The 24,090-nt window shown below is 48.2% G+C and overlaps 1 protein-coding gene across 1 annotated transcript; it reads right to left on the bottom strand.

The window, feature by feature from the left end:
- Positions 1–1,530: 1,530 nt before the first annotated feature.
- Positions 1,531–22,761, bottom strand: TTLL3 (tubulin tyrosine ligase like 3). The gene is made up of 12 exons (XM_052648653.1): positions 22,398–22,761; positions 22,147–22,238; positions 20,162–20,327; positions 19,929–20,026; positions 18,759–18,887; positions 17,933–18,047; positions 16,997–17,089; positions 15,589–15,784; positions 12,210–12,358; positions 8,614–8,857; positions 7,153–7,588; positions 1,531–2,752 (listed from the first exon to the last, which is right to left on the bottom strand). Exons 1-12 carry the CDS (start codon positions 22,759–22,761, stop codon positions 2,195–2,197), a joined length of 2,640 nt encoding a protein of 879 aa, XP_052504613.1. The 3' UTR covers positions 1,531–2,194.
- Between the last annotated feature and the right edge of the window lie 1,329 nt (positions 22,762–24,090).

The following is a 24,090-nucleotide window of genomic DNA, read 5'->3' as shown; positions in this document are numbered from 1 at the left end:
TTCAGCTGTGCAATAATTTCTGGATCAGAGTGTATTTATCTTGATTTGACTAGTGTGTTTCCTAGGGCCGCTGCAATGAATTAACCACAACCTGGGGCCTTCCCTGGAGGTTCAGGGGTTAAGACACTGCACTTCCATGGCAGGGGGCATGGGTTCAATTCCTGGTTGGAGAATTAAGATCCCATGTGCCACATGGCACGGCCAAAAATTAGGGGAAAAAAAAATTTACCACAACCTGAATGGTTTAAAATAGCACAAAATGGATTCTCTCTCCCAGTTTTGGAGGCCGGAAGTCCGAAATCAAGGTGTTGACAGGGCTGTGCTCTACCCACAGGCTCTACAGGAGAATCTTTCCTTACCTCTTCCAGCTTCTGGTGGCTCAAGCACCCTCTGACTTGTGGCCGTATCACGCCAGCCTCTGCCTCTGTCTCCACACAGCCTCCTCCTCGACTGTCTTCAGTCTCTTGTAAGGACAGTTGTTATTGGATTGAGGCCCCATCTGGATGATCTCATCTCAAAATCTGTACTTTAACTTACATCTGCAAAGACCTTTTTTTCCAAATAGACATATCCACAGGTTCTAGGAAGACATACCAACATTCAACCCATTATAACTAAGGAATGTTGAGCTTTTTTCAGATGAGAGGGCCTTGTTGGATATTTCCTTTTGAGGTGACCTTGGCCCCTTGCAGAGGAAGGGACGGGCCCACTCCCTCGGGAGAGGACTGGGGTTTAGCAAGGTCCACTCTTCTCCGCTGAGTCTCCTGTCATTGCTGGGTGGGAGTGCGGGGCTGTGCTTTGGGGGGAGTTGCTGACAGCCTCTGGCTCTAGTCCTGGGCCTTGGAGTACAGGGTCACATACCCTTTCACCCTCCCAACAGAAAAGGAGCCAAACCTCCAAGACCTCATTTGCTCTTTTTTATTTGGCGCTGCATCCAGGATAAGGGTGGTGGTGATGGAAGCAAGAGCTTCTGTGGCCACATGTCCCTTGTGCCCTCCAAACCCCGGTCTGTGATAAGGGTCAGAGGCCCTGGAAGGCTCAGTGTTGTCATGAGGTGTGTCTCGGCCTTTGGTCTGTCACAGAGTCTGGCCTTGCGTTTGCCTTTGGTCTTGCTCTTCCTACAGATGCTAGGAAGATTTCCGTCTTCAAAGGGTTGAGACCACACATTACTTCCAAAGTGGGGACCATGAAGGTGCTGGGGAGCAAGAGCCTCCGTGTGAAAGGAGGGGAGAAGGAGGAGAGATGATCAGGAATCTGTTCAGGAGGGGGTTCCTGAGGGATGCAAGCCCTTCCCTTGGGGCACAGGCCAGCCTGGGGGCTACCCTCTACCTGTGCCCTCCAGCCCTGACCCTGGTAGTCAGCACTGCCCAGCGGGGTACTGGTCACAGTTTGAGGCCCACCTTTTTTGGTTTCAGGGCGTTGGGTGCCAGCTTGAGCTCAGGGTTAGGTGGGAGGGAAATCAAAACCTTGGCAGTTGGTAGAGTCATCAAGGCCTTGTCTGTAGTTGACAGGGCCTTAGTGCCCGCCAGCTTGCTGTGCTGTAGTCTGAGGACCTGCCCCTGGGGCCAGGGCACATGGGGAGAAGGCAGCCGGGCCTTGCTGTGGAGGCTTGGGAAATGGTAAGGGGCTGTGGGAGCAAGAGGGGCCGTGAGGGGGTGGGGAGGGGCTAAGGCTCACCAGCTCCCCCTCAAGGTGTGAGTGGAGGGTGGGGAGGCAGGGGGAGATGAGGGCAGATGGAGCCCACCCAGTTCCTTCTCCAGAGGCCATGGGAAGGACACAGGGTTTGAAGTCCAACAGACCTGGGTCTGCATCCCAGCTCTGCCCCTTCTGAGCTGTGCAACCTCGGGCAACTTCCTTACACTTCCTGATACCTCGGCTGGAAAATGGGGATCATAGCACCTCCCTCGCTAGGCTGTGAGAACTAAAGGAGCTGGTCAGGTAGTGACACAGTTTCAACTGTTATGTGCTGTACAGATATTAGTTCCTTTTCCCCAGAGGCAACTTTGCACGGCAGCAAAGACAGAATACTACAGCAGGAAAAGGGGCTCTGGCGTGAGACCAAACTGGGACTGAGTCCTGGCATCTTCCAAATGAGTACAACTGCCTCACCACGTGACTACTTTGCGGGGGGTGGATCACAGTCATTCAGTCGTGCAGTTTTTAAAAATACTTTGTAAGTGGTGACTTTTACTTACTACCGGTGACTCTCTGGTGGGGCTGTGGGTGGGGGCAAACCCAGGTGGTTAGGAGCGGCTTGGAGAACAGGAAGAAGTTGTCTTGAGGCCCTGGGGTGTTTGGGGGGAAGGGTCTTACCCAGGGCCTGGGGGTTCTTCAGACTCAATGGCAATCTGTTCAAAGAGTGGGGATGCCTGTCCCTGCTAGCTAAGGTCATGGTAAAAATGCAGCTCATCCTCGTGCTGGGGGTGTCCCACTTCCGGAGATTGGGGCGGACCTGGGCTGTGGCACTTTTCGCCTTGCCTTTCTTCCCCTTTCCAGGGGCTGAGGTGGTGGCAGTGGATTCTGGCTTCTCAGTGTGCCCCAGGCTTCTGGCCCCAGCAACTTTCCTAGAAGCTGACCTGTGGATGGGGCTTCCTGAGTCCTTGCTTTCCCCAGAGCCTCTCGGGGCCAGCAGGTGAGGGAGGGCTGGGCGGACGGCCATCCGCCGGTGACTCATCATCGCCAGGGGCTTCTTGATGGTGGAGCCCTCTACTAGAAGCCGGATACCCACATACTGGGGCACCTCCACGGCAGGCTGTGGGGAAGAAGGGGAGACAAGGCCTGCTCAGACCATGGTGCTAGAATCCTAGGTCTAGAAAGACTTAGGGAAGGGGTAGATGGAATTAACTTCTGGGACACCTGGTCAGGAGACATTTCTGGGCTGAGAAATGCAAAGCCCGTCTCTGTCCTCTAAGGGGTCTGAATCAGTACCTGGAGGGTGACAGAGCCCCTGAGATGAATAAACCAGAGGAATGGGGGGTAGTCTTAGCCAGGCCCCCACCTTTACCCCTCCACCTGCCTGCCTTCCTCAACTCCCTAGCCGGGAATGCTCCTCCACCGGCTGCTGTCAATGGACAGCTTCCTGAGATGAGCCAGATTCCCTGCTGAAAGCATGTGAATTACAACACCCAGAAAGATAAGAGGCCTGGAGCCTGCCTAAATTTTCATCTGAACCAAGGGAAGCAGAACCTTAAAGGCGGCTTTCTGTGGAGAGAATGACGTTGCAAATATACAGAGGGAGGCAGAAAGAAAGATCCAAGAAAGGAGCTCCTGGACCATGTTCAGTTCTTATTAAGCCGAGCTGTACTTCCTGCACTGGACACAGAAGAGCCCCTGCATCTTGTTAGGAACACTTCTGTTAACCTAGGGCTAGGCTGATGGGTTTTCCATGTCATCAACAGATCCTGATTAGAACCTATCTAAACATCAGTGTCATTTGGAGCTTGTTAAAAATACAGATATCGAGAGACTTCCCTGGTGGTCCAGTGGTTAAGAATCTGCTTTGCAATTCAGGGGACATGGGTCCAATCCCTGGTCAAGGAATTAAGATTCCACACGCCATGGAACAACTAAGCCCCTGCACTGCAACTCCTGAGCCTGCACGCCACAACTAGAGAATCCGTGCCCTGCAGCGAAAGATCCGCAAGACATAACGGAGATGATGGAGGTCCCACATTGCCACAACTAAGACATGATGCAGCCTAATGAATGAATAAATGCTTTAAAAATTTACAGATATTAACGTCCTACTGTATAGCACAGGGAACTACATTCAGTAAATATCCTTGGACAGATCATAAAGGAAAAGAATATGAAAAAGAATGCATGTATATGTATAACTGAATCACTCTGTATAGAAAAATTAATACAACACTGTAAATCAGCTATACTTCAATTTACAAAAATACAGATATCAGAGCTCATGGGAAGCCCAGTTGATACAGAAAAACTCATCTTTATGGAAGAATCTCAGCTCATAAATGCAGAAAGAATGATAGAAATAGCAATGTACCATTCTGCGACTCTAACAGAACAGGCAAGAATCAAAACTGGATATCAAAACAAGTAGGTGAAAAGGATGACAGGAAAATGTGTCATCTGCACGCTGCCAAAGAATCACCTTACAAAGAAAATGATCACTGCAAAGGGAAGGATGCAACTTACCATGCAGAGGTCTCGTAGCATGACCTTACCTGCACAGTCAGACTTAGCATCACCAATCACGAGACACTCTGACAATGGGTGCCTCGTGATGCTGTATGAGGCCCCCAGTATCACCTCTCAAGTGTTCTTGACAAAAATGTGTAATCTGAACCTCATCAAGCTGTGTGACCTAACTTCTAGTTTATAGGACATTCAGATAACAGAAGTTAAACACCACCATGAGGAAACAATCAGATAAATCCAGAATGTGGGGCAGTTCCATAAAACAACCAGTCTGGGGCCTTCAAAAGATCCAAACATGGGTAGGAAAAAAAGCAGTGGAGCTGTTCTAACTTAAGGAGATTAAAGGACATCAGAGAAAATAAAATACCAGGAGTAAATTTAACCAAGGAGGTGAAAGACCTGTACACTACTGATGAAAGAAACTGAAGATGACACAAATAAATAGAAAAATATTTTGTACTCATGGAATGGAAGAATTAATATTATTAAAATGTCTATAACACCCAAAGGAATCTATAGACTCAATGCAATCCCTATCAAAATTCCAATGACATTTTTCACAAAAATAGAGAAATCAATCCCCAAAGATGTACGGAATCACTTAAGATTTCCGAATAGCTGAAGAAATCTTGAGAAAGCACAAAGCTGGGGGCATCACACTTCCTGATTTCAGACTATTGAGTTGGCCAAAAAGTTCATTTGTTTTTTTTTTTCCTGCAAGCATACATGGAAACTCAAATGAACTTTTTGGCCAAACCAATGTATTACACAGTTATAGTGATCAAAACAGTATGATATTGGCATAAAAACAGACACACAGATCAATGGAACAAAATTAAAACCCCAGAAATCAATCCATATATTTGTGGTCAATTAAGTCATGATAAAGGAGGCATGAATATACAGTCTCTTAATATGTGGTGTTGGGAAAACGGGACAGCCACATGCAAAAGAAAGAACCTGAACCACTATCTTACACCATATAGAAAAATCAACTCAAACGGAGTGAAGACTTGAACATAAGACCTTAAACCATAAAACTTCTAGAAGAAAACAGCCAGGAAGTTCCTTAACTCAGTCTTGGCAATGATTTTTTGGATTTGGCAACAAAAGCACAAATAAACTAAAAATCTTCTGAACATCAAAGGAAATCAACAAAATCAAAAGACAACCTACCAAATGGGAAAAAATGCAAATCACTTGTAAGAGGTTAATAACATACAAAGATATAAAGACAATCTCCGCCTCCCCTCCCCCACCCCCCGCCAATGCCATGAGGCATGCAGGATCTTAGTTTTCCCAATTGGGGATCCAACCCACACACCCTGCACTGAAGTGTGAAGTCTTAACCACTGGATTGCCACGGAGGTCCCCAAAATATATAAAGACAATCTGATTAAAAAATGGACAGAGGATCTGAATAGACATTTTTCAAAAGAAGACATACAGATACATGCAACAGGTGCATTAAAAGGTACTCAACGTCACTAATCATCAGGGAAATGCAAATCAAAACCACAATGAGATATCACTGTCACCTGGCAGAATGGCTATCATCCAAAAGACAAAAAATTACAAGGGTTGGCAAGGATGTAAAGAAAAGGGAAATTTTGCAGGTTGGTGGAAAGGTAAATTGGTGTGCCCACCTATGGAAAACAGTATGGATGTTCTTCAAAAAGTTAATGTCAGAGCTACCATACAATCCAGCAATTCCATTTATGGGTATTTACCCAAAAGAAATGAAAAACCATTTGAAAAGATATCTGCAAGCCCATGTTCATGGCAGCTCTATTTATAATGACCGACATATGGAATTGACCTAAGCATCCACTGACAGATGAACAGAGAAAATGTGTACCTGTAAATATATGATGGAATATTACTCAGCCATTAAAAAGAAGAAAATCTCAGGACTTCCCTGGCAATCCTACGCTTCCACTACAGGGAGCATAGATTTGGCCCCTGGTTGGGGAACTAAGATCCCCTGTGGAGCGGCCAAAAAAATAAACAAAAATAATGAAATCTTGACATTTGTGACAACATGGACAGACCATGGGTGTATTATGCTAAGTTGAATAAGTCAGAGAAAAACAAATACCGTATGATCTCAATTATATGCAGAATCTAAAATAAAAAACAAACTGAACTCACTGATACAGAGAACAGATAGCTGATTGGTGGGCAAAATGGGTGAAGGGAATAAAAAATTACAAACTTTCAGTTACAAATATATAAGTCATGTATAGAATCATGACTATAGTTAATAATGTTGTATATTTGAAAGTTGCTGAGAAAGTAGATCTTAAAAGTTCTCATGCAAGAAAAAAATTCTTGTAACTGTTTGATGATATATGTTAACTAGACCTATGGTGGTGATCTTTTCAAATTTGTAAATACTGTTTATGTTGTACATCTAAAACTAAAAATGTTGTATGTCAATGATATCTAAAAAGACACACAAAAAAACAAACAGAAAACTTCAGAGAAATCCAAGCCATGCCTATTAGGCCCTTTAAGGCAGCTACACATCTTTTAAGCATCCCAAGAGTATACCTATAGGTCTCAAGATTCAGTCTTGAACACATTTTGAGTGAAAAGACAGACCTGCAAGGCCTTTTGGTTAACAGTAGAGCTTCTATAATTTTGAGGGCTGCTGTTTTACTGGAACCTCATGGAAGAGGAAGTTATTTATTTGAGCAGGGATTTGAATCCAGGAAGGCTTCAGAGTCTATGCTTATAACAGTATGCTACCAGCCTCTAGAAGTATTATCCAACACACTGACTCATTTCATCCCCCAAACCCCAGGAAAAAGATGGTAACAGCATGACCATCTTACAGACAGGAAAATGGGGGCTCAAGAGGGTGGAGTGGCTGTACCCAGTCACTGCAGCAAGACCAGGACCCAAACTGGGTTTGTGTGACTGCAGAGCCCTGAGCTTTACTACAGGGAGGCCTCCCTGGGTCCCGCCTGGGCCTGGCCACCTCACCTGCTTGTAGATGAGCTCGAAGGCCCCTGTGTCACAGTTGCGGTCCAGTCGCCGGTCGATGACCACACGCAGGGTGTCTGCCTGCACACCGGCACAGAGCCTGGCGGTGACAGCTGTGGAGGGTGCCATGGTGGGGCTGGCATTGATCTCGATCAGCCAGGGCTGGAAGTCCTCACCGAACACAAAGTCAGCACCATAGAGCTCGAAGCTGGCCTTCCGACACTGCACGGTGTCCTGGGAGGTCTGCAGGGCGTGGATCACTGCGGCCTTCATGCCAGGCACGATGACAGTGGACCAGGCGTTCGGGGCCCCCGTCTCCTGCAGGTGGGCCTGGAATTTCTGGCTTGACCACATGTTGTCTGCGGGCAGCAGTGGGTGCCGGTGGCATGAATTCTCCAGGTGCTTCTGGATGGAGTTGTTGCACAGGTGCACAGAGCTGGGACAGAGAGCAGGAAGCTGAGGGCTGGCTCCCTTCGCCCCACCCACCCAGACATGGGGAGGGCAGGCAAACCCCGGAACCAGTCCTGCCCACACCAAACTGTGCAGCTTGAGGTGGCAAAATCCTCATCACCATCTTTTAGGACCACTGCCAGTCTGTGCTCAGGGCCTCTCTGAGGGTACTAAATATGGGGCCACAGTGCCAAGTGCTTTGTGACAGTGTCACAGTTAACTCTCCCAGTGCCTGGAAGAAGGTAGCTCAGAGTACAGGGCCTGTAATCACCAAGACATGCACTCAAGTCCTGGCTTCATTGCTGACTGGTAAAATCCTATATAACTCATTTAACCTGCATGCTTCTTTCAACATGTAAAAGATGGGGGTAGTAACAGTACCCACTTGGCCAGGTTTTCATGAACGTCTGAGATAATATACATGAAGTGCTTGGCGTTCGTCACACGCAAGCATTCAGTTAACCAACAGCTCTGAGCTCCGTGTCACTGGCTCCATTCTACAGATGGTGGTGACTGATGCTTAAACAGGGTTCCACTCGACCCAAGTCACAGAGCTTGGAAGCTGCAAAACAGGAATTTGAATCCAGGGCTCCACAGGCTTCCTCTCACCCCCAAGTGAATGCTGCCTCTCTGTTTCTCCGGATCCCCCTTTACCCTGCTCTACATCTTTTCTCTCATAACACATATCGCCTTTTAACCCATTGATGATTTTACTGATTATGTTCACGGCTTGTCTGTTTCTCCCTGCTGGAATGTGAACTCTTGAGGGCTGGGTTTGTTTCATTCACTACTGTGTCCCAAGCGCCTAGAATGGTGAATGGCTCAGGGTACACGTGCTGTAGGCATCTGCTGGGTGGAAGGATGGGTGGATGGATGGGCCTGCCTGCCTGCAGAGGCTGTGTTCGGAGCCCAGTACTGCACTGGAAGCACTGTTCCTTGCCAGCTCCCAGATTAGATTAGGAGCTCATGGGACTGAGGGGGCTGAGGGCGGGGGGAGGGGGGGGTGCTCACTTGTCCAGGTTCTTCAGGGAGAAGGGCTGTGTGGAGAAGCGGATGTAGCTGTCACGGTAGAACCACACAGTAAGTGGGTTCCAGTCGGTCACCAGGAACCACTGCCTCAGATCAAATTTGGTGCCAAAGATGAGCAAGGGCCGCTCGATATACTTCTGCACCACCCACTTGCCGTCCTTCATCATCATGGGGTTGCAGTCCACCAGCTTCAGCATTTCCTCCAGGTGGTCCATGCACATGATACCTAAGGGGGAAACAGGGCTGGTTAGGGGTGAGGCCAGGCTTCAGCTGGGAGATGGGCTAGCGGATTATGAACAGTTCATCCTAAGCTCGCATTCCCTAAGGACTGACAGGCCCGAGTGGGTAAGTCTGCCTTTCTCCATGTTCTCTTTGGGAAAGCTGAGAATCTGCCAAGGATTTTTTTTTTTTTTAATTAACCAGTTTTGATGATGGAAAGGAATATATGTACATATAAAAATTTAAACAGTATTGGGTCTTTTTAAAACCATATACATATATGACTTTGATTAGTTTTTCGTAACAACAAAATATAAAAGAGCAGAGGCAAAAAGCAGGCAGTACAAAAGGGTACACAATTTAAAAACAACAACAACAACACACATCTCCTGATCCAAAGAAGCCAGGTGCTGCTTCCAGGTCCTATGGATGGGCACCCAAGTTATGGCAGAGTCTGTGTGTGCCTCAGCTGCACAGCATTCTATGCATTTAAACATCCTAAGGAACTGGAACAGTGCCTGGCACTTGGTGAGCATTCAGTAAATGTTAACTCATCATCATTATTAGTTACCTGTGAAAAACATCTCTAATTATAGATTTGTTGGCTAAAAGGGTTTGTACATTTTTTCACTTTACAGAACAAAGATGTTCTACCAACTTGCACTCCGAGTAAGAGTGTATGAGATTGTGTGTTTGCCCACATACTACCGACATTGTTGATGATTTATTTTTGCCATTCTCCTAGGTAGAATGGTATCTTTTAATTTTATCTGTTTTATAACAAGTGAAGTTAAGCATCTTACGCTAATTAAGGCGTTTTAATGCTGATAAATACAGCTGAACAACACAGGGATTAGCAGTGCCAACCCTCTGAACAGTTGAAAATTATTGTATAACTTTACAGTAGGTCCTCTGTATCCATGTTTCTGCATCCACAGGTTCAACCATAGGTCATGCAGTACTAAAGTAGGTACAAAGTGAAAGGATCTGCTTACATGTGGACCCATGCAGTTCATTCATGCTGTTCAAGGGTCTACAGTGAGAATCACACTGCAGACAGACACCTACACTCAAAAATCAATCTTATTTCTTCACTGCTTGGTCCTCCAAACAGTCTGACTGCCTGCCAATGGCACAGAACAACTTATGCTTGGTTCCCAGGCCAGATTCTTTCCCAAAAGCCCAGACTGATGACTAATATTCCCAATATGATGATGACTTGTGTAGCCACAGATTGAGACTGTTCATGACCTCTGACCCAGCAATTTCACTTTTAGGAATTTATCCTAAAGAAATAAGTGGAAAAACTACTATAAATGGAAAGATATGCGCACAAGATATTCATCAGTGTTGCTAACAGCAATTAACCAATAAATAATCAAATAAATAGGGAAAAAACTGATGGCCATCTAAATATCGATCAGAAAAGGATTAAGTAAAACCATGAGAGTACATATAAACAAGATTAGACTGTGCAGCTATAAGATAGAATGAGGTCGGAAAGTATATACTGTACTTTTATATAAAATTTCAAAAACAGGCAACACTAATCTATGGTATTATATGTCAGAATAAGGGCTTCCACTGCAGGGAGGCAGAGACCAGGAGGTAGCACAGGGCCCTCTAGGGTAAAGGTAATGTTTTACTTTGTAATCTGGATGCTGTTTCCACGAGTGTGTTCCCTATGTGACAAGTCACTGAGTTGTATATTCCCAATGTGTGCCCTTGTCAATGAAGGGGACTGTATACATATTTCAATCAAGTTTTACTAAAAATGGAGAGAAAATGTTGAAATACACTGGAACTCACTGTACTGTTCTCTTTGCTTTTGTGTATGTTTGAAAGTGACTCCAACAATAAACTAAAAATGGGGGGCAGGGGGAAGCAGATCTAGATGTATGGAAATGGAGTGACCTCTAAGATCTATTAAGAAAAAATAAAGGTGAAAAACAGTAAGTAATACTCACTGATATGAAAAGATAAATAATGAAAAAAGGAAGCTACATAGTATGCTGTTATTTAGAATAAAACACACATACACCCAACACGCATAGACGAGAGTATAGAAACACACCACAAGGTAAACAGTAGTTATCCCAGTGAAATCAAAGGTGCCCTTAGTTTCTTCCACGTTTCTGTACTGTCTGGTCTTGTTTTAATAACAAATATGTATTTTCAAACCTGGAAAAGACCAACAAAACGATTTCCAACATAGAAGAAGAAAAGACTATGATGCTAGTTTTAGAGAGACATCCTGAGAGTGTCCCACAGTGTGTGAAGCTGCGACAGCTTCACTAGGACATGAACAAATTCTCCCAAGGGCAGTATGTGGGGTGATCCGCTGCCAAAAGTCTGTTTTTTACATCTTAGAAGTCCTTAACGATCTTTTAAAGGCTGGGCTGATGCACCATCCCAGCCTGCTGGGTGCCCTGTTCAAATTCCATTCATGCTGAGCAGTCAAAATAGTGGCTAAAAATTACAGCACTTACATAGCAGTTACTCTAAAAGTATAGGATCGAAGCACTTTCCATATTGTACTCATGTAATCCTCTTGGGTAGGTATTATTGGCTTCATTTTACCAAGGATGAAAATGAGGCACAGAAGAGGTTAACTGACCTGCCCCAGGTCTTTCAAATATTAGGGAGCAGAGCTTGGGTTTGAACCAAGGAAGTCTGGCTCAGCTCTCAGCATCCACACCCTTAACCACTGTTCTACACCTCACAAGGATGCATAAGTCAAATCGGAGAGCCCTTAGACGGCAAGTAACTGCAGTGAGTACCACCAGGCCTGCCTAAAGCATTAACCTAAACTCTCAGGGCAGGAGAGGAGGCGCTGGTATCATCATGTTGTTTAGTTGCTAAGTCATGTCCGAACTCTTGCGAAGCCATGGACTGTAGCCCGCCAGGCTTTTCTGTCCATGGGATTTCCCAGGCAAGAATACTGGAGTGGGTTGCCATTTCCCTCTCCAGCAGATTTCCCCAACCCAAGGACTGAACCCATATCTCCTGAATTGGCGGGCGGATTCTTTACTGCTGAGCTGCCAGGGAAGCCCTATCATCATCACAGCAGCCAGCATTCATGGGGTGGCTACTGTGCCTGGCACCGTGCTGAGCAGTACATGCACTACCTCATTTAATCCTGGCCTCATAGGAGGTATTATCATCAACTCTCACAGATGAGGGAACTGAGGTTCAAAGAGGTGATATAACTTCCTCAAGGTCACACAGATCATCAGTAGAAGAGCTGGGATTCGAACCTAGGCAGTTTGGCTCCAACAGAGGCTGTACTATTAACCTCCCAAGCCTCTGGTTGGGGAGGGTGTAGGGTGCTGGTACAGGTAGCAGGGGCAGACCCCCACCTCGTCCACGGGACTTGGCTCCCGGCTTTACGATCCAGATGTTGCGATCTCCTTCCATGTCCATCTGGGGCACCACAGCCCGCAGCTGCTGCAGGATGTCCTCACAGCGCTGGACCTGAGTGTCGAGGTACCTGAGTTCTGCCCCCTCGCTGTGGGGAGATGATGGGACTTGGACAGGGCTGGGCCTGGGGGCATCCTGGTGAACAAGGCAAGGGGAGACACAAGCCCCCTGGCCATGGTCCCACCAGCTTTGGTCACACCCTTCCCCTTGAGACCCAGACAGGGCTCTCCCAATCCTCCACCCCCACCCTCAGGCTGCGCCCCAGATCCACCCTGCCCAGGGCATCGTCCCCAACTGCTGGAATGGGACTTCTACCTACCGTAACCCCTCCGACTCCAATACTCCACCTTCTGCCACCACCTCTCTCTCTATTATATTAAATCTGCTCTTTGGCAGAATTTAATCACACCAGCATCAAATGATGAGACACCTCTACATGCCAGGCACTGTGCCAAGGGCTTTACATACATTATCACTAATCCATCTTTAGGGAGATGTTATTGATCCCATCTTAGAGAAGTATAAACTGAAGCTTGCAGGGTTAAATGATGTGCCCAAGGCCACACACTGAGTTAAGACGCTGAGCCAGGATGCAAACTCTAGCCTGCCTGAATCTTTCATCCACAAGTGTTTTTGGCGGTTCACTCCTCTCTTAATCTTTAACCTAACACTGGTGGATAGGCAGGCCCCTTCCTCATCTAATTCTTTTCTTGCACAACTATATCATACATCTCCTAGATTTCTCTTCCCGTCACTTACCACCTGACACCTACACTTATTTGGTCATTGCCTGTCTCTGCTCACTGGAATGCAAGCTCCATGAGACCAGGAATACTTTCTATAGTTGTTATTCTCTGTTATACTCCTGTCCCCAAGTAGTACCCCAGCACTTATTAGGTTCTCCCTAGAAGTTTGTTAAATGAATGAATGATTGGATAAGGAAGTCTCTGGCAGCGACTGGGCTGTATGGATAAGAGTTCAGGGACAAAGAGGAACCTGATCCCTACATGACACGAAATGTCCTCAACTAAACCAAGTCACAAAATATCGCAGGTTGGCAGCCTCAGCCAAACTCTCCCATTTCTTTTCTTTTGACTGAACAGGAAGGAAGCCTCTGCTAGATGGTAACCTCTCTTTTAACATCTCTCGGATGTTAAAGAGGCTGGAGCCTCTTAGATGTCTCCAGCCACAGAGAACTTATCTCTGTTAGTAAGGCTGGCATAGCAGTGGCAGCTGGGCAGTGCTGGGAACAAGGACAAAAAGATGGAGGGGTCTTGGGCAAGGCCTCCTTTTCACACATGAATCCTGGCTCTTCTATTTCCACAAGGTTTGCTGGAAATGTTTCTGTGGCCATGGCCATAAAGAATATACTGAGCAAATCTGTGATCTGGCCCAGGAAAGTGTCACATGGCAGTGGCACGGACACGTGCAATTTGAAAAAGCATATTCAACACGACAGGATGATTTTATATTTAGTGGAAAAAAAAAACCCAGTAGTTCTGTGGAAAGTGGACCTGGTGGTCAGGGGACGGGAAAAAAAAAAGCCTGGCTGGTGAGTTGTGGATTTGTTTTTAAAAGCTGAGAAGTAGCAATAAATATTGACTTAATTAATGTTAATAATCTAACAATTCAGTACAATGTTACATGAGGTAATATTTTATGTAATCCTGATTTTTTTCATTAACTTTTTTTTTTGACTGCTTCATGTAGCATGTGGGATCTTAGTTCCCTGAGCAAGGATTGAACCTGCAACCCATGCACTGGAAGCAGAGTTTTAACCACTGGATGACCAGGGAAATTTCCTAATCCTGCTTTTGAGAGGTTCCTTCAGCCCTCAACTTGCCCCACATCCAGAAATGCAAAGGACTGACATGATTTCCACCGACTCTTATAACTCCGTCCTGACGATTCTTTTTTTCTTTTTTTAATATTTTAAATTTATTTGGCTGTACTCGGTTTTACTAGCTTTCACTGTGGCATGTGGGCTCTTTTAGCGGCAGCATGTGGAATCTAGTTCCCTAACCAGGGGCTGAACCATGGCCCCCTGTATCAGGAGCTTGGAGTCTTAGCCACCAGATCACCAGGGAAGTCCCCCAGTGATTCTTAATTTCAGAAGGGCAGCTTTATGTTTGCTGGCAGCTAAGGGGAAAGTACGGGATCACCTAGTTTTCATTCTCTAATGTTTAAAAAAAGATACAAATGAATTATTCATCAATGATGTGGGTTTCAAAGTTCATTTACTAGTTCTTCAGTCTCCCCTATCAATCATTAAATCTGTCTGTTCCTTTCTATTCTAACACCATGCCACCTGAGGCCTTTAGCCCTCCCCCTGACTTGCTCCAAGTCTCCCACCTTGAGCTGTCTGCTCCTGAGGGCACGGATTTTGCTTCATTTCTGGGGTCTGGCATGATGCCTGGCACATAGGAAGGGCTCAGTAAATGCTGAGTGTTTTCTTGCCTTCAGGCCCTTTTCCTGCCAGTTTTTCCTGCACACTGTACTGAACAGCATCTCCCTACAACAGGCCCAGGCCCATTTCAATACTCCTTTCCTCTGCTTAAGAACCCTTCCCCAAAATGTGTCCTGCAAATACAACCACTAAGCATTCTTGGGGCAGGGGGCTGGGGTCACATAAGTACAGGATACACTGCACACTCTGTCCCTCTTGGGAGTTTACACCATCTTCTGAAAAGTCCTGCATCAAGGAAACCTATTTTAACTTTGTTCAACCCAGTGTTTTCCAAATGTGACTGACCACAAAACCCTTTTTTTCATAAACTCCATTTCAGCATATAGAACTAGCATGCTATATCATAGGCTTTGCAAAATGCTGGCTTCCAGGATAAAATCTAAATGACTTAACCGAGTCTTACTTTGTGAAGGAATACTATGAGTCAATGCTGAGCACATCATAAAAATTATCCTGTCTAATCCCACCTTTGAGGCAGAACATTATTTTTAAACCTATTCTGCATTTGAGAAAAGCAAAGATCAGATAGGTTAGTGAGATTCCCAAGGTCACAGAGCTTGGAAAGAGCAAAGGCAGAACTTGAACTCAGATCTGTCTGACAACACAGGCCATGATTTTAGTGACTATGCTACACCGAGATCTGGGGAAGAGTAGTTTGGACCCTAATATGAAGCCAGTGAGAACTCCTGAGGGTTCTGGAGGAGAATAGTAGAGCGAATGAAAACAGTGAGACTGGGGGGAAGCTGGGGGCGGTGGGTATTCGACAGAGAGCTTCTGTCCCTGACCCTCAGCTGGGAGCATGAAAGCTGCCCGAGAGCACGCCCCATGGCCTGGGCTGCAGAGGCACTCACTGGACCACTTGGTAGTAGCGCTGGAGAAAGAGGGACCAGCCCTCAGGGCTCAGGTGGAGCGGGGCCTCCACGTCCTTGTCGATGTCCATATGTGCCAGGTTGTTAAGGTGCTCCTCGCAGGCACACAGAGCCTCGTCCACAAACTCTGGGGACACCAACACTGGCTTCTTCTCCTGTTTCTTTGGCTGCTTGTCTCCTGAAAAGATGGGGTAGAGGTGGGGGCTGTCACTATCCCACACTCCACAGCTCCCACTGCCCCAAGGCCTGTCACTTACCTGTGACTTCACCTGAAATACACCTGCAGCCCCTACTGCTGTGGGACCTGCCACTCACCTGGGGCTTTGTTCTAAATTCACCTGTGGCCTCAGTGCGCGTCCTTGCCCCTCACTGTGCAGGACCTGTCATTCATTTGGGCTCCACCCTAAATGTCCCCAAAGCATCTCAGCACCTAGAGTCCCAGCAGACACACCTGCAGCCTCTCTGTGCTTGGGAGCTCTGACACACCTGAGGCCGCTTGAGCCCCTGCTCCTGACACACCCAGGAGACAGCCATGGGGAGGTCTCCCTCTGGAAGAGCCAGGGACTTTCTGCTCACAGCAGAGCTGCCTCTCATTTCACCAAATCCCTGAAGAATTCTGGGAACTCTGGCTGATAGGACTCTGGGATACAGGATGGAAGCTCTGAGGTAGGAGCTAAGTCCAGAAAGGGAAAGGGCCAGCAACTGGTTGAGTCGACAAGTAGGGAGAGACTCTCTGGGTCCCCCTTCACATGGCACGAGGGGTCCTCAGACCACATGAAACTACATGGTTTTACTGCTGCCTCTCCTCACAGATCTGAGCTCCCCACAGGCAGGGATGGACCATGTCCTCTTAAGTCTGTCCTCTCTAGAGCACTCTGCCACATGCCAGGCCCATTGGAGGACTGAGCGAGGCAGTAGGCCAATTAACAAACAGATAGGAAGACATGTGGGTAAGTGGGTGGGCGTGACAGAAGAATGATGAGTGGATGGGCCAGAAGATAGATTAAGTGGTGGATGGCAGGATGGAAAAGAAGTACATGGATGGGGAGGCGGGTCTGTGGAAGCATAAGTAGGTAGATAGGCAGCAAGGTGGAGGGGATGAATAGGCAATGTGGAGTTGACAAAAGTAGGTGAATGAACAGATTGACAGTCGGGGGAAGGATGAATGGATGGATGTGTGGATGGGTAGGTGAATGTGAGATGGGTGGGTAAGTAGGTAAGCAGATGGATGAACAGACTGTGCACAGAGAGAAGGGGAGATGTATGGAAGAGTGGGTAGGAAGGGGTGGTGGATGGGCAGACGGATGAGAAAAATACCACGACAGATGGGTGAGGTGTGCTGGGTGGGAGGATCAATGGTTAGGGGAGCAGAAGTGACCACAGTACTTACTTGGGGCCTCTCCTTCATCGACAGAGTTTGACTTCCACTCGCACTTTACCACCAGCTTGAGAACGTTGCGGGCAGCTGTCAGCCAGAAGTCCTCTGCTCCCGGGGCAGGGGATACCCTCCTCAGCCCCTAGGCTCCAGGCCTGTTCTGGTTCCGGAACCTGATCATGACCTGTCCCACTTTGGATCCGGAACCTGACTACCGCTTCTGGCTCTACCCCACTTAGAACCTGGCTTCTGTTTCAACTGTGGAACGAGCCCCAGAATCTGACCTGACTTGGCTCATATTCCACCTTCAGAATCTTGCTTGGTTCTGCTGTCTGATTTCTCCTCCTCTGTTCCTGATCCACTTTTTTTTTTTTAATTGTGCATGTGTGTGATTTTCTATTTTTTTTATTTGAAGTATAGTTGATTTACAATGTCCTGATCCACTTTTAATACTTATTCTAGCCTGAGAACCAGACTTTGGCCCCAAATCTATAAAGGATTTGGAGACGAATTTAAACCTAGAGTCTAATGTGGATCCAAATTCTGACCTGAATTTAGAGCGTGTGCTGGAGTTGGAGCCTACTCTGTCTGTGAGCCCCAAAGTCTAGAAACTTTTCTTGGAACTAGACTTGGAACCCGATCTAGTCAGTGGAATCTGACAGGGGGTTGGAACTTATTCTGGATTCCAAACTCAACTAGGTGACCAACTTTTAGAACCTGCTCTAGAAAATAAGATAAACTACGTCAGCTCTTCTGGAGGTCTGGGGTGACCAAGGTAGGGGCCTCATTAAGAGAGGCACATAAGGGAAAGATGAGGGTTGGGGATGGAGACGGAAATCTGCTGGGACACATGAGGGCATGAAAGAGGCCCTTTGCTCTCCAACACCAGCCAGGGCTTTAGCCCTCCTCCTTTGGCTTGAGGGGCTAGGCATGGGGCTGGTATCTCCTTACCTATGAAGGCCTTTTTGTCATCCTCAGCCCCCAGGCGGTAGCAGCGTGGGAAGAAGGAGTCGGCATCAGCCTCATCGAACCACGGCAAATTCCGGAGATTGAGACACAGACCCACCTATGGAGTCAGCTGCTGAGGGGGCTGGGTGGGACTTGCCCAGGGGGCCTCCAAGGGACTCTCCACACTGGGCACCCACCCAGAGAGCTCAAGGGGATGCTGCGTGGACAGGCTCAGAGCCTCTGCCCCACTTGCTAGGCTCATGTTCACCTCCACGTGCTGCTCATGTGGCTCCCTCTGTCCAGAATGCCCCGCATCCTTCCAAGCCACCCTTTGGATCCTTAAAAACCTGCCTCTTTGAGGAATCCTTCCCAGTCCACACTAATAATAGAGCAGCAGGTCCCAATTATAAAGCCTATCATTCTTGCCGTAACCCTAGAGGATAGGTCTTACTGGAATTCTCACTTAAAGAAGAGGAGCCTGAGGCTCAGAGAGGTGAAGTCAGTTAACCAAGACAAGATATAATAGAACCATCAGCCAGACAGTCTCTGCTTAGGAGAGAAGGGTCCTCCTGCTCACAATCGTTGGCCATGGTGTTTGTTCTTACTCCAGACCCCATTTGGCTCCTGGAGTCTATTTTAGTCAGCATGTCTATATGAGCCCGACATGCTGCACAGGTTGGATTTGAACCCAGGTGTCCAAATCCCACTGAATCACGTACCTCCCCACCTCCTGAGAACTCTCACTGACAAGGAGAGCAGAAAAAGGGACTGCCAGCCCAAGAGCTGGCGGGGGTTGGCAGTTGCCATGCCTGCGCTCTGAAGAGCTCACCTTTGTGGTAAAGGAGCCTGCCCGAGCATAGTGGTTTATCATCTGATCCTTGGAGAGGAAGCGACAGTCCAGGATGTCCCGACGAGTAGTCCAGATGAAGTAGGGGATCTCGTTCCGAACCATACGTGACTGGGGAGAGGGGAGGAGACAGGGAAGGTTGATGTGGGCACCACGAGGTCTGAGGAAGCTTCTCCCCACCATGCTGAGCCAGGTGGGTGAATGGAGGGAAAATATCCTTCCAAGGGGTCCTCTAGCTCACGTCATCTTTTTGTAAGCTAAGAAAAGACATCTCTTCCCTTTGGGGCACATGCTGGTGAGCAGAGAGCAGGCAGGCTTGCAGCTCTTTCAACCAGGTGCCCCTAGGCTGTGACTAAAGCCCACAACTGAATGCCACACCTTGTTCTGGGTCTTGGTCATTAGTGACTTAGTGGCAGGGCAGTGACTCTAAGCTGATGGTCACAGAGCATGTGACAAAGGTTTTCTCGTGAGCTCCACTTCTCCCCATCCTTCCTAGAACGCTGGGAAGAAGGATTACTGATAACCAGTAACACCATGTGCCAGGGCCTGTGCTTAAGCTTTCCGTGTCAATTCATTTAATCCTCACCATAACCCTATATGGTAGGTGCTACCATTATCCCCATTTCACAGATGAGGGAACTGAGGCTCAGGGACTTGTCCCAGGTTCACAATGTTGGGCCGTGTGGAACTGCCAGTCCTCAACCTCACCTGAGAGACAATAATGGCAGTTTGGCATAGTTCAACTCAGAAAGTGGTGGTACGAAGATTCAAAGCCAAGTGTCTTGATCTCAACACACATATCCTCCCTAACATACCAGCCTTTTTCAAAAATTTTTAAGTCCTTCCTTCTAACCTTCACTTGCCAAGGATGGAGGAAGATGAACTATGGGGTTTTATTTGGAAAGGGGAATTACCAGGTGTGGAGATTGTGCCAGCTTCTGATACAGCCTGGCAAAGAGTCCTGATCCCAGGCCAGCCTCATCTGTGTCACTCACCACTCCACTGGCCTACCTAGGCTTTAGAGAACCGATCGTTTTTACCGCAGATAGGGAAACTGAGATTTAGAAAACGGCTTGTCTGGGGTCACCAAGCTGGACTCTAGTGCTTTCTCTTGAAAGAAGCAGCCCCCTATCCAGCCCCCTGGGTCCTCACCATCAGAGCGTGTTTCCCATGTAGGTCATCAAATTCCAATAACTCATCAAAGTCAAACAGCTGTGGTGGCCGGAATGCCTCCTCCTCATCTTCATCCTCTGTAGATGTAGAGCCCAGGTGTGGGAAGGCCCCAGTCCCTGCCCCTCAGCCCCACATCAAAGCCTCAACCCTGGGACAGTGGGAAACAAAGAAAAGGGACTCAGGCAGCTTGTGGGAAGGGAGGGATTTCTCACCTTCCTCCGTCGTGTCACTGTCACCCATTACTGAGCTGTCCAGATCCTTATGTGGTTGTGGCAAAGTGGTACCCAAGTGATGAACCATCTTCTTCTCTACCCAGCCCCTTTGGCGCAAGAGGCAACGGATCACAGGGTAGCGACCTTGGATCATAAAGATCTTCTTCTGCTATAAGGTGACAGAAGAATACTTTTTCAGTAAGTATAGCCTAAGTGCTGGTCACAGGGGAGATAATGGTAAGCCAGACAGCTATGGTCTCTGCCTTCATGACATTTATATATTCTAGTAGGAGAGACAGACTGTAAAAAAGTAGAAAAATAATCTGCATAGTAATAATCATAATAGCAACTATATATTGAGCGTTTACTATGTGTTAACCACTTAAACACATTACTACTAACAACAATGTGTATTTTTAATAGACACTATTATCCCCACTTGGGGATTCCAAGGTGGTGCAGTGGTTCAGAATCCGCCTGCCAATGCAGGAGATGCTAGAGACATGGGTTCAAACCTTGGGTTGAGAAGACCTCCTAGAGGAGGAAATGGCAACCCACTCCCAGTATTCTTGCCTGGGAATCCCATGGACAGAGGAGCCTGGCTGGCTACAGTCCATGGGGTCACAAAAGAGTCAGACATAGCTGAGCACCCGCATGCAACCAATCTCTACTTAACTGGTTATGAAACAGAGGCATCGAGACACTGAGTAGCTTGGCCACCCAGTGGTTAAGTGAAAGAGCAGGAACTAACATCCAGGCTGGGAAGCTCAAGAAATAGGATTTTAATGGGGATCTAGAGAATCAATCAAGGGAAGCTGAGAAGGAGCCAGAAATGTACAGAGCTGGGCAAATGGCAGTTAAGGCAAAGGGAAAAGCACGTGCAAAGGTCTTGAGGCTGGAGGAGTCAGAAGGAACTGGAAGGGAGCCATGGTATATGGAGTGTGGAAAATGCAGGGAGACCTCCTAAGAGGTGTGTGGAAGGCACTGACAGCTGTGGAATGAACTTGGATTTTATATTAAGAGCAGCGTGAAGCAATAAAGTGAAGGGAGGGAGTGACGTGCTTGGAGGCTGTTAAGTGTGGCTTGTTGTCCTATGGAAAACAGAGGGCAAGGATGGAAGAAAGGAGACTAGTGAGAAGGCTGTTGTGGTTTCTCTAGGTGCCTCCAGCAGAGATGGGAACAAGGTGGGAGTTGACATTCCTTTTGGAAATAGAGACTAGTTGTGCTATTAGGATTAGATGTGTGGGTGAGGGAACAGAAAGATCAAATTTCCTGGCTCAAGCAACTGGGAGATGGAAAAGACCAAAGAGCAGGGAGAATAATGGGTCTGGGCAGGAAAATGACGAGTATGGTTTAAGACATGGGTTTGAAATGCTTTGATGTTCCCTCGATGGAGATGTCAAGTGAGGGACTGGATCCACAGAGCGGTGCAGTCAGAGGCCAGGCTGGGCTGGAGAGGGAATGAAAAGGGCGCAGGATGGATTGAACTCACAGCCGAGGAGACAAGTGTAGAGAGGGATCCAGGGAAACAAGAATGTCCTGAGAAGTCTTCAGAATCAACCGAAAAGTAGCTGCCTGGGAGGGAGAAAGGAAAAGCAGGAGTGTGCAGACGGCCAGGAGGAAAGGTGTGTTGGTGCAGAATGACACAAGGTGCCGAACCAAGGTCAGGACAGAAAAGGGACTGACTGGTGGATCTGGCTCCTTAGCGGTCACCAGTGACCTTAACTAGAGAGGTTCCTGATGAGAGTGGTGAAGGACAGGGACCCAGAGTGGTGGGGGCTGACTGAAACCCAGATAAAGAAGTTGAATTCTGCCAAGAATTTTGCTTGTGAACGGGGTATTGAAAACTGGAGAAGTATTTGAAGACAGGCGTGGGATCAAGGTTTTTTCTTCTTTATTTTCTAAGGAGGGGAGAATATAGTGCAAGGAGGCAGGGTGAGCCACCCTCCAGGCCTTTTCTAGCCCTTCCCCCAACCCCCTCCGACCTTGACAGCTCTCTCCACGTGGATCTTGGCGTTTCTGAGCCGGCCCATGTGTTGAGACGCCTTGGAGAATCCTCGCCAAAGGACAAGAGAACCTGCAGAAAGATGCGGAGTGGGGGTGGGGTAGGCACCCCTTCTCTCTCCACCCTGCATCCCGATGCCTATCCTCTACCGCTCTTCTCCGGTTCCCCGGATTCTCACTTCCGCCCCAAGACAGCCTTGGGCCAGGAGGGGCGAGCCGCAAGTGGCCTCACCGTCCTGGGGCGGGGCGTCCTCCTGAGCCGGGGTAAGCGAGGGCCCAGAGAGGCGGGGATCCTCGGCGCCCTGGGCGTGGCTGTCGTGGGTCGAGGGCTGGAGGGCGCAGTTTAGCCGGCGCGCTGAGGCTGGGCTGCAGACCCAGTCTTGGCCGTGCGCCGCACCCTTCTCTGGAAGCCGGAACTCTGAGTGGCGCGCCCTGGGCCATGGGGCGGGGGAAGTTGCACGGCACTCGAGCGGCTGAGGCTTCCGCGGCCAGCTGCACACTGGGCCACCTTCCTGGCGGTACCAGGAGGTGGAGTCCGGCTGTGTGGCCCCCAACTCCCCCGCCCTCAGGAGCAGCGCTGCCGTGGGCCCCTGCATAAGACCCTCGCCGCGCGCGCGCGCGCATTCCCGGAGCCCCAGAGCCCGCCTCCCCTCCGCGCGCAGCCGCGTCTCGCGGGAGCGCCCTGCGGGGGCCAGAGCTGAACCCTCCGTTCTCAGGCCCCGCCCTCTGTTTTTTGTCGCCTTGGAAACGATTCCCTTGGCACAATCAGGCCTCGGGTGGCGGTTCGGGGGGTCTACTTCCAGCGGGGCCAAACTCAGGGCCTTGCCTGCCCTAGACCCGTCATGAATGGGGCACTGAAGCTGGAAGCATAGAGCACGGGCTGCCCTGCCAGTTTCTAATAGGGCCCTGATTCCTTATCCAGCGCTTCCTGGGGCTTCAGTTATTCCACAGTATTCAGCGAAGACCACGTGCTAGTAGTGGGCTAGGTGCTGGGGATCAGAACAAGCTACAGATGGTCCCTGATTTCATGGCGCTTACTGCCCGGTGGAGGGGAAACAAAAAGCAAGCAACAGAGGAATAACAGGTGTTTTATGCGTTAGATAAAGTGGTCAATGATGTCCTCTCTGAAGGGGTGACATTTAAACTGAAACCTACTGAATGCAAGTGAGGAGTTGGCCAAGGGCGGAACAGCATTCCAGGGAGAGGAGCCTCTACAACAGCCCTGAAAGGGTAAGAACTCTTCTGGGGGGACTAAAAGGAAGCTGACCAGATCTGCAGCTCCTGGCAGATGGAGCTTGGGTAAGGTCCTTGGGGGTAGACTTGAAAGCCAGGACAGTATTATGGGGAAAATAAAAGGGCAGAACTCCCAGAGCCCACCCCACCCCCCACCCCTCCCCCCGCCTCCGAAAAAAAGACAGCACTTGGAAATAGAAAATAAGTATCGTTTCAATCTACCAAAAAAAAAGTTAAGCAACAGCCCTCAAGACAAGACTAGGCAACCTTTTTGGAGGTAGTATGAAAACTTACACCCTCAAATGTCACAGGTGAGACAAATAAGGTTCCAAGATGTTAAATTAGTTGCCCTAAATCGAATAGCAGAGCCCTGGAACCCAGGTCTGACTGCAAAGCCCCACTCTTAAACAGAAACACTATTAAACACAAGTCCATATCATCACTCATAAGGGTTGCCTATCAGTCATGCAAGTACCAAATGGACAGTGTGAGAGGCAAACTCTAGCAATGCCCTCTCAAGCAGATTCCAGGAAACCAGCTCTGTCAGTCACTGATACATTGGCTCATACAAGTGAAGGTGCGTCCTCCACAGACCTCCCTAGTCAACCCCAACCACTAAGATCACCGTTCTCAACCCTGCGGCTGATGACTGGGCTTCCCAAAAGGTATGCCTTCAGGAGAGGACTGGCTGA

This window comes from Budorcas taxicolor, chromosome 1, assembly GCF_023091745.1.
Source record: "Budorcas taxicolor isolate Tak-1 chromosome 1, Takin1.1, whole genome shotgun sequence".
Taxonomy (NCBI): domain Eukaryota; kingdom Metazoa; phylum Chordata; class Mammalia; order Artiodactyla; family Bovidae; genus Budorcas; species Budorcas taxicolor.
This window is presented reverse-complemented; position numbering and strand designations above follow the sequence as displayed.

Coding starts and splice junctions, on each gene's coding strand:
- TTLL3 (XM_052648653.1), bottom strand. CDS start 22,761: ATGCAGGGGCCCACGGCAGCGCTGCTCCTGAGGGCGGGGGAGTTGGGG. Junction 20,328..22,146: donor ACGTGGAGAGAGCTGTCAAG/GTCGGAGGGGGT, acceptor ACCTTATAGCAG/AAGAAGATCTTTATGATCCA. Junction 18,048..18,758: donor CAGGCTCCTTTACCACAAAG/GTGAGCTCTTCA, acceptor CTGACTCCATAG/GTGGGTCTGTGTCTCAATCT.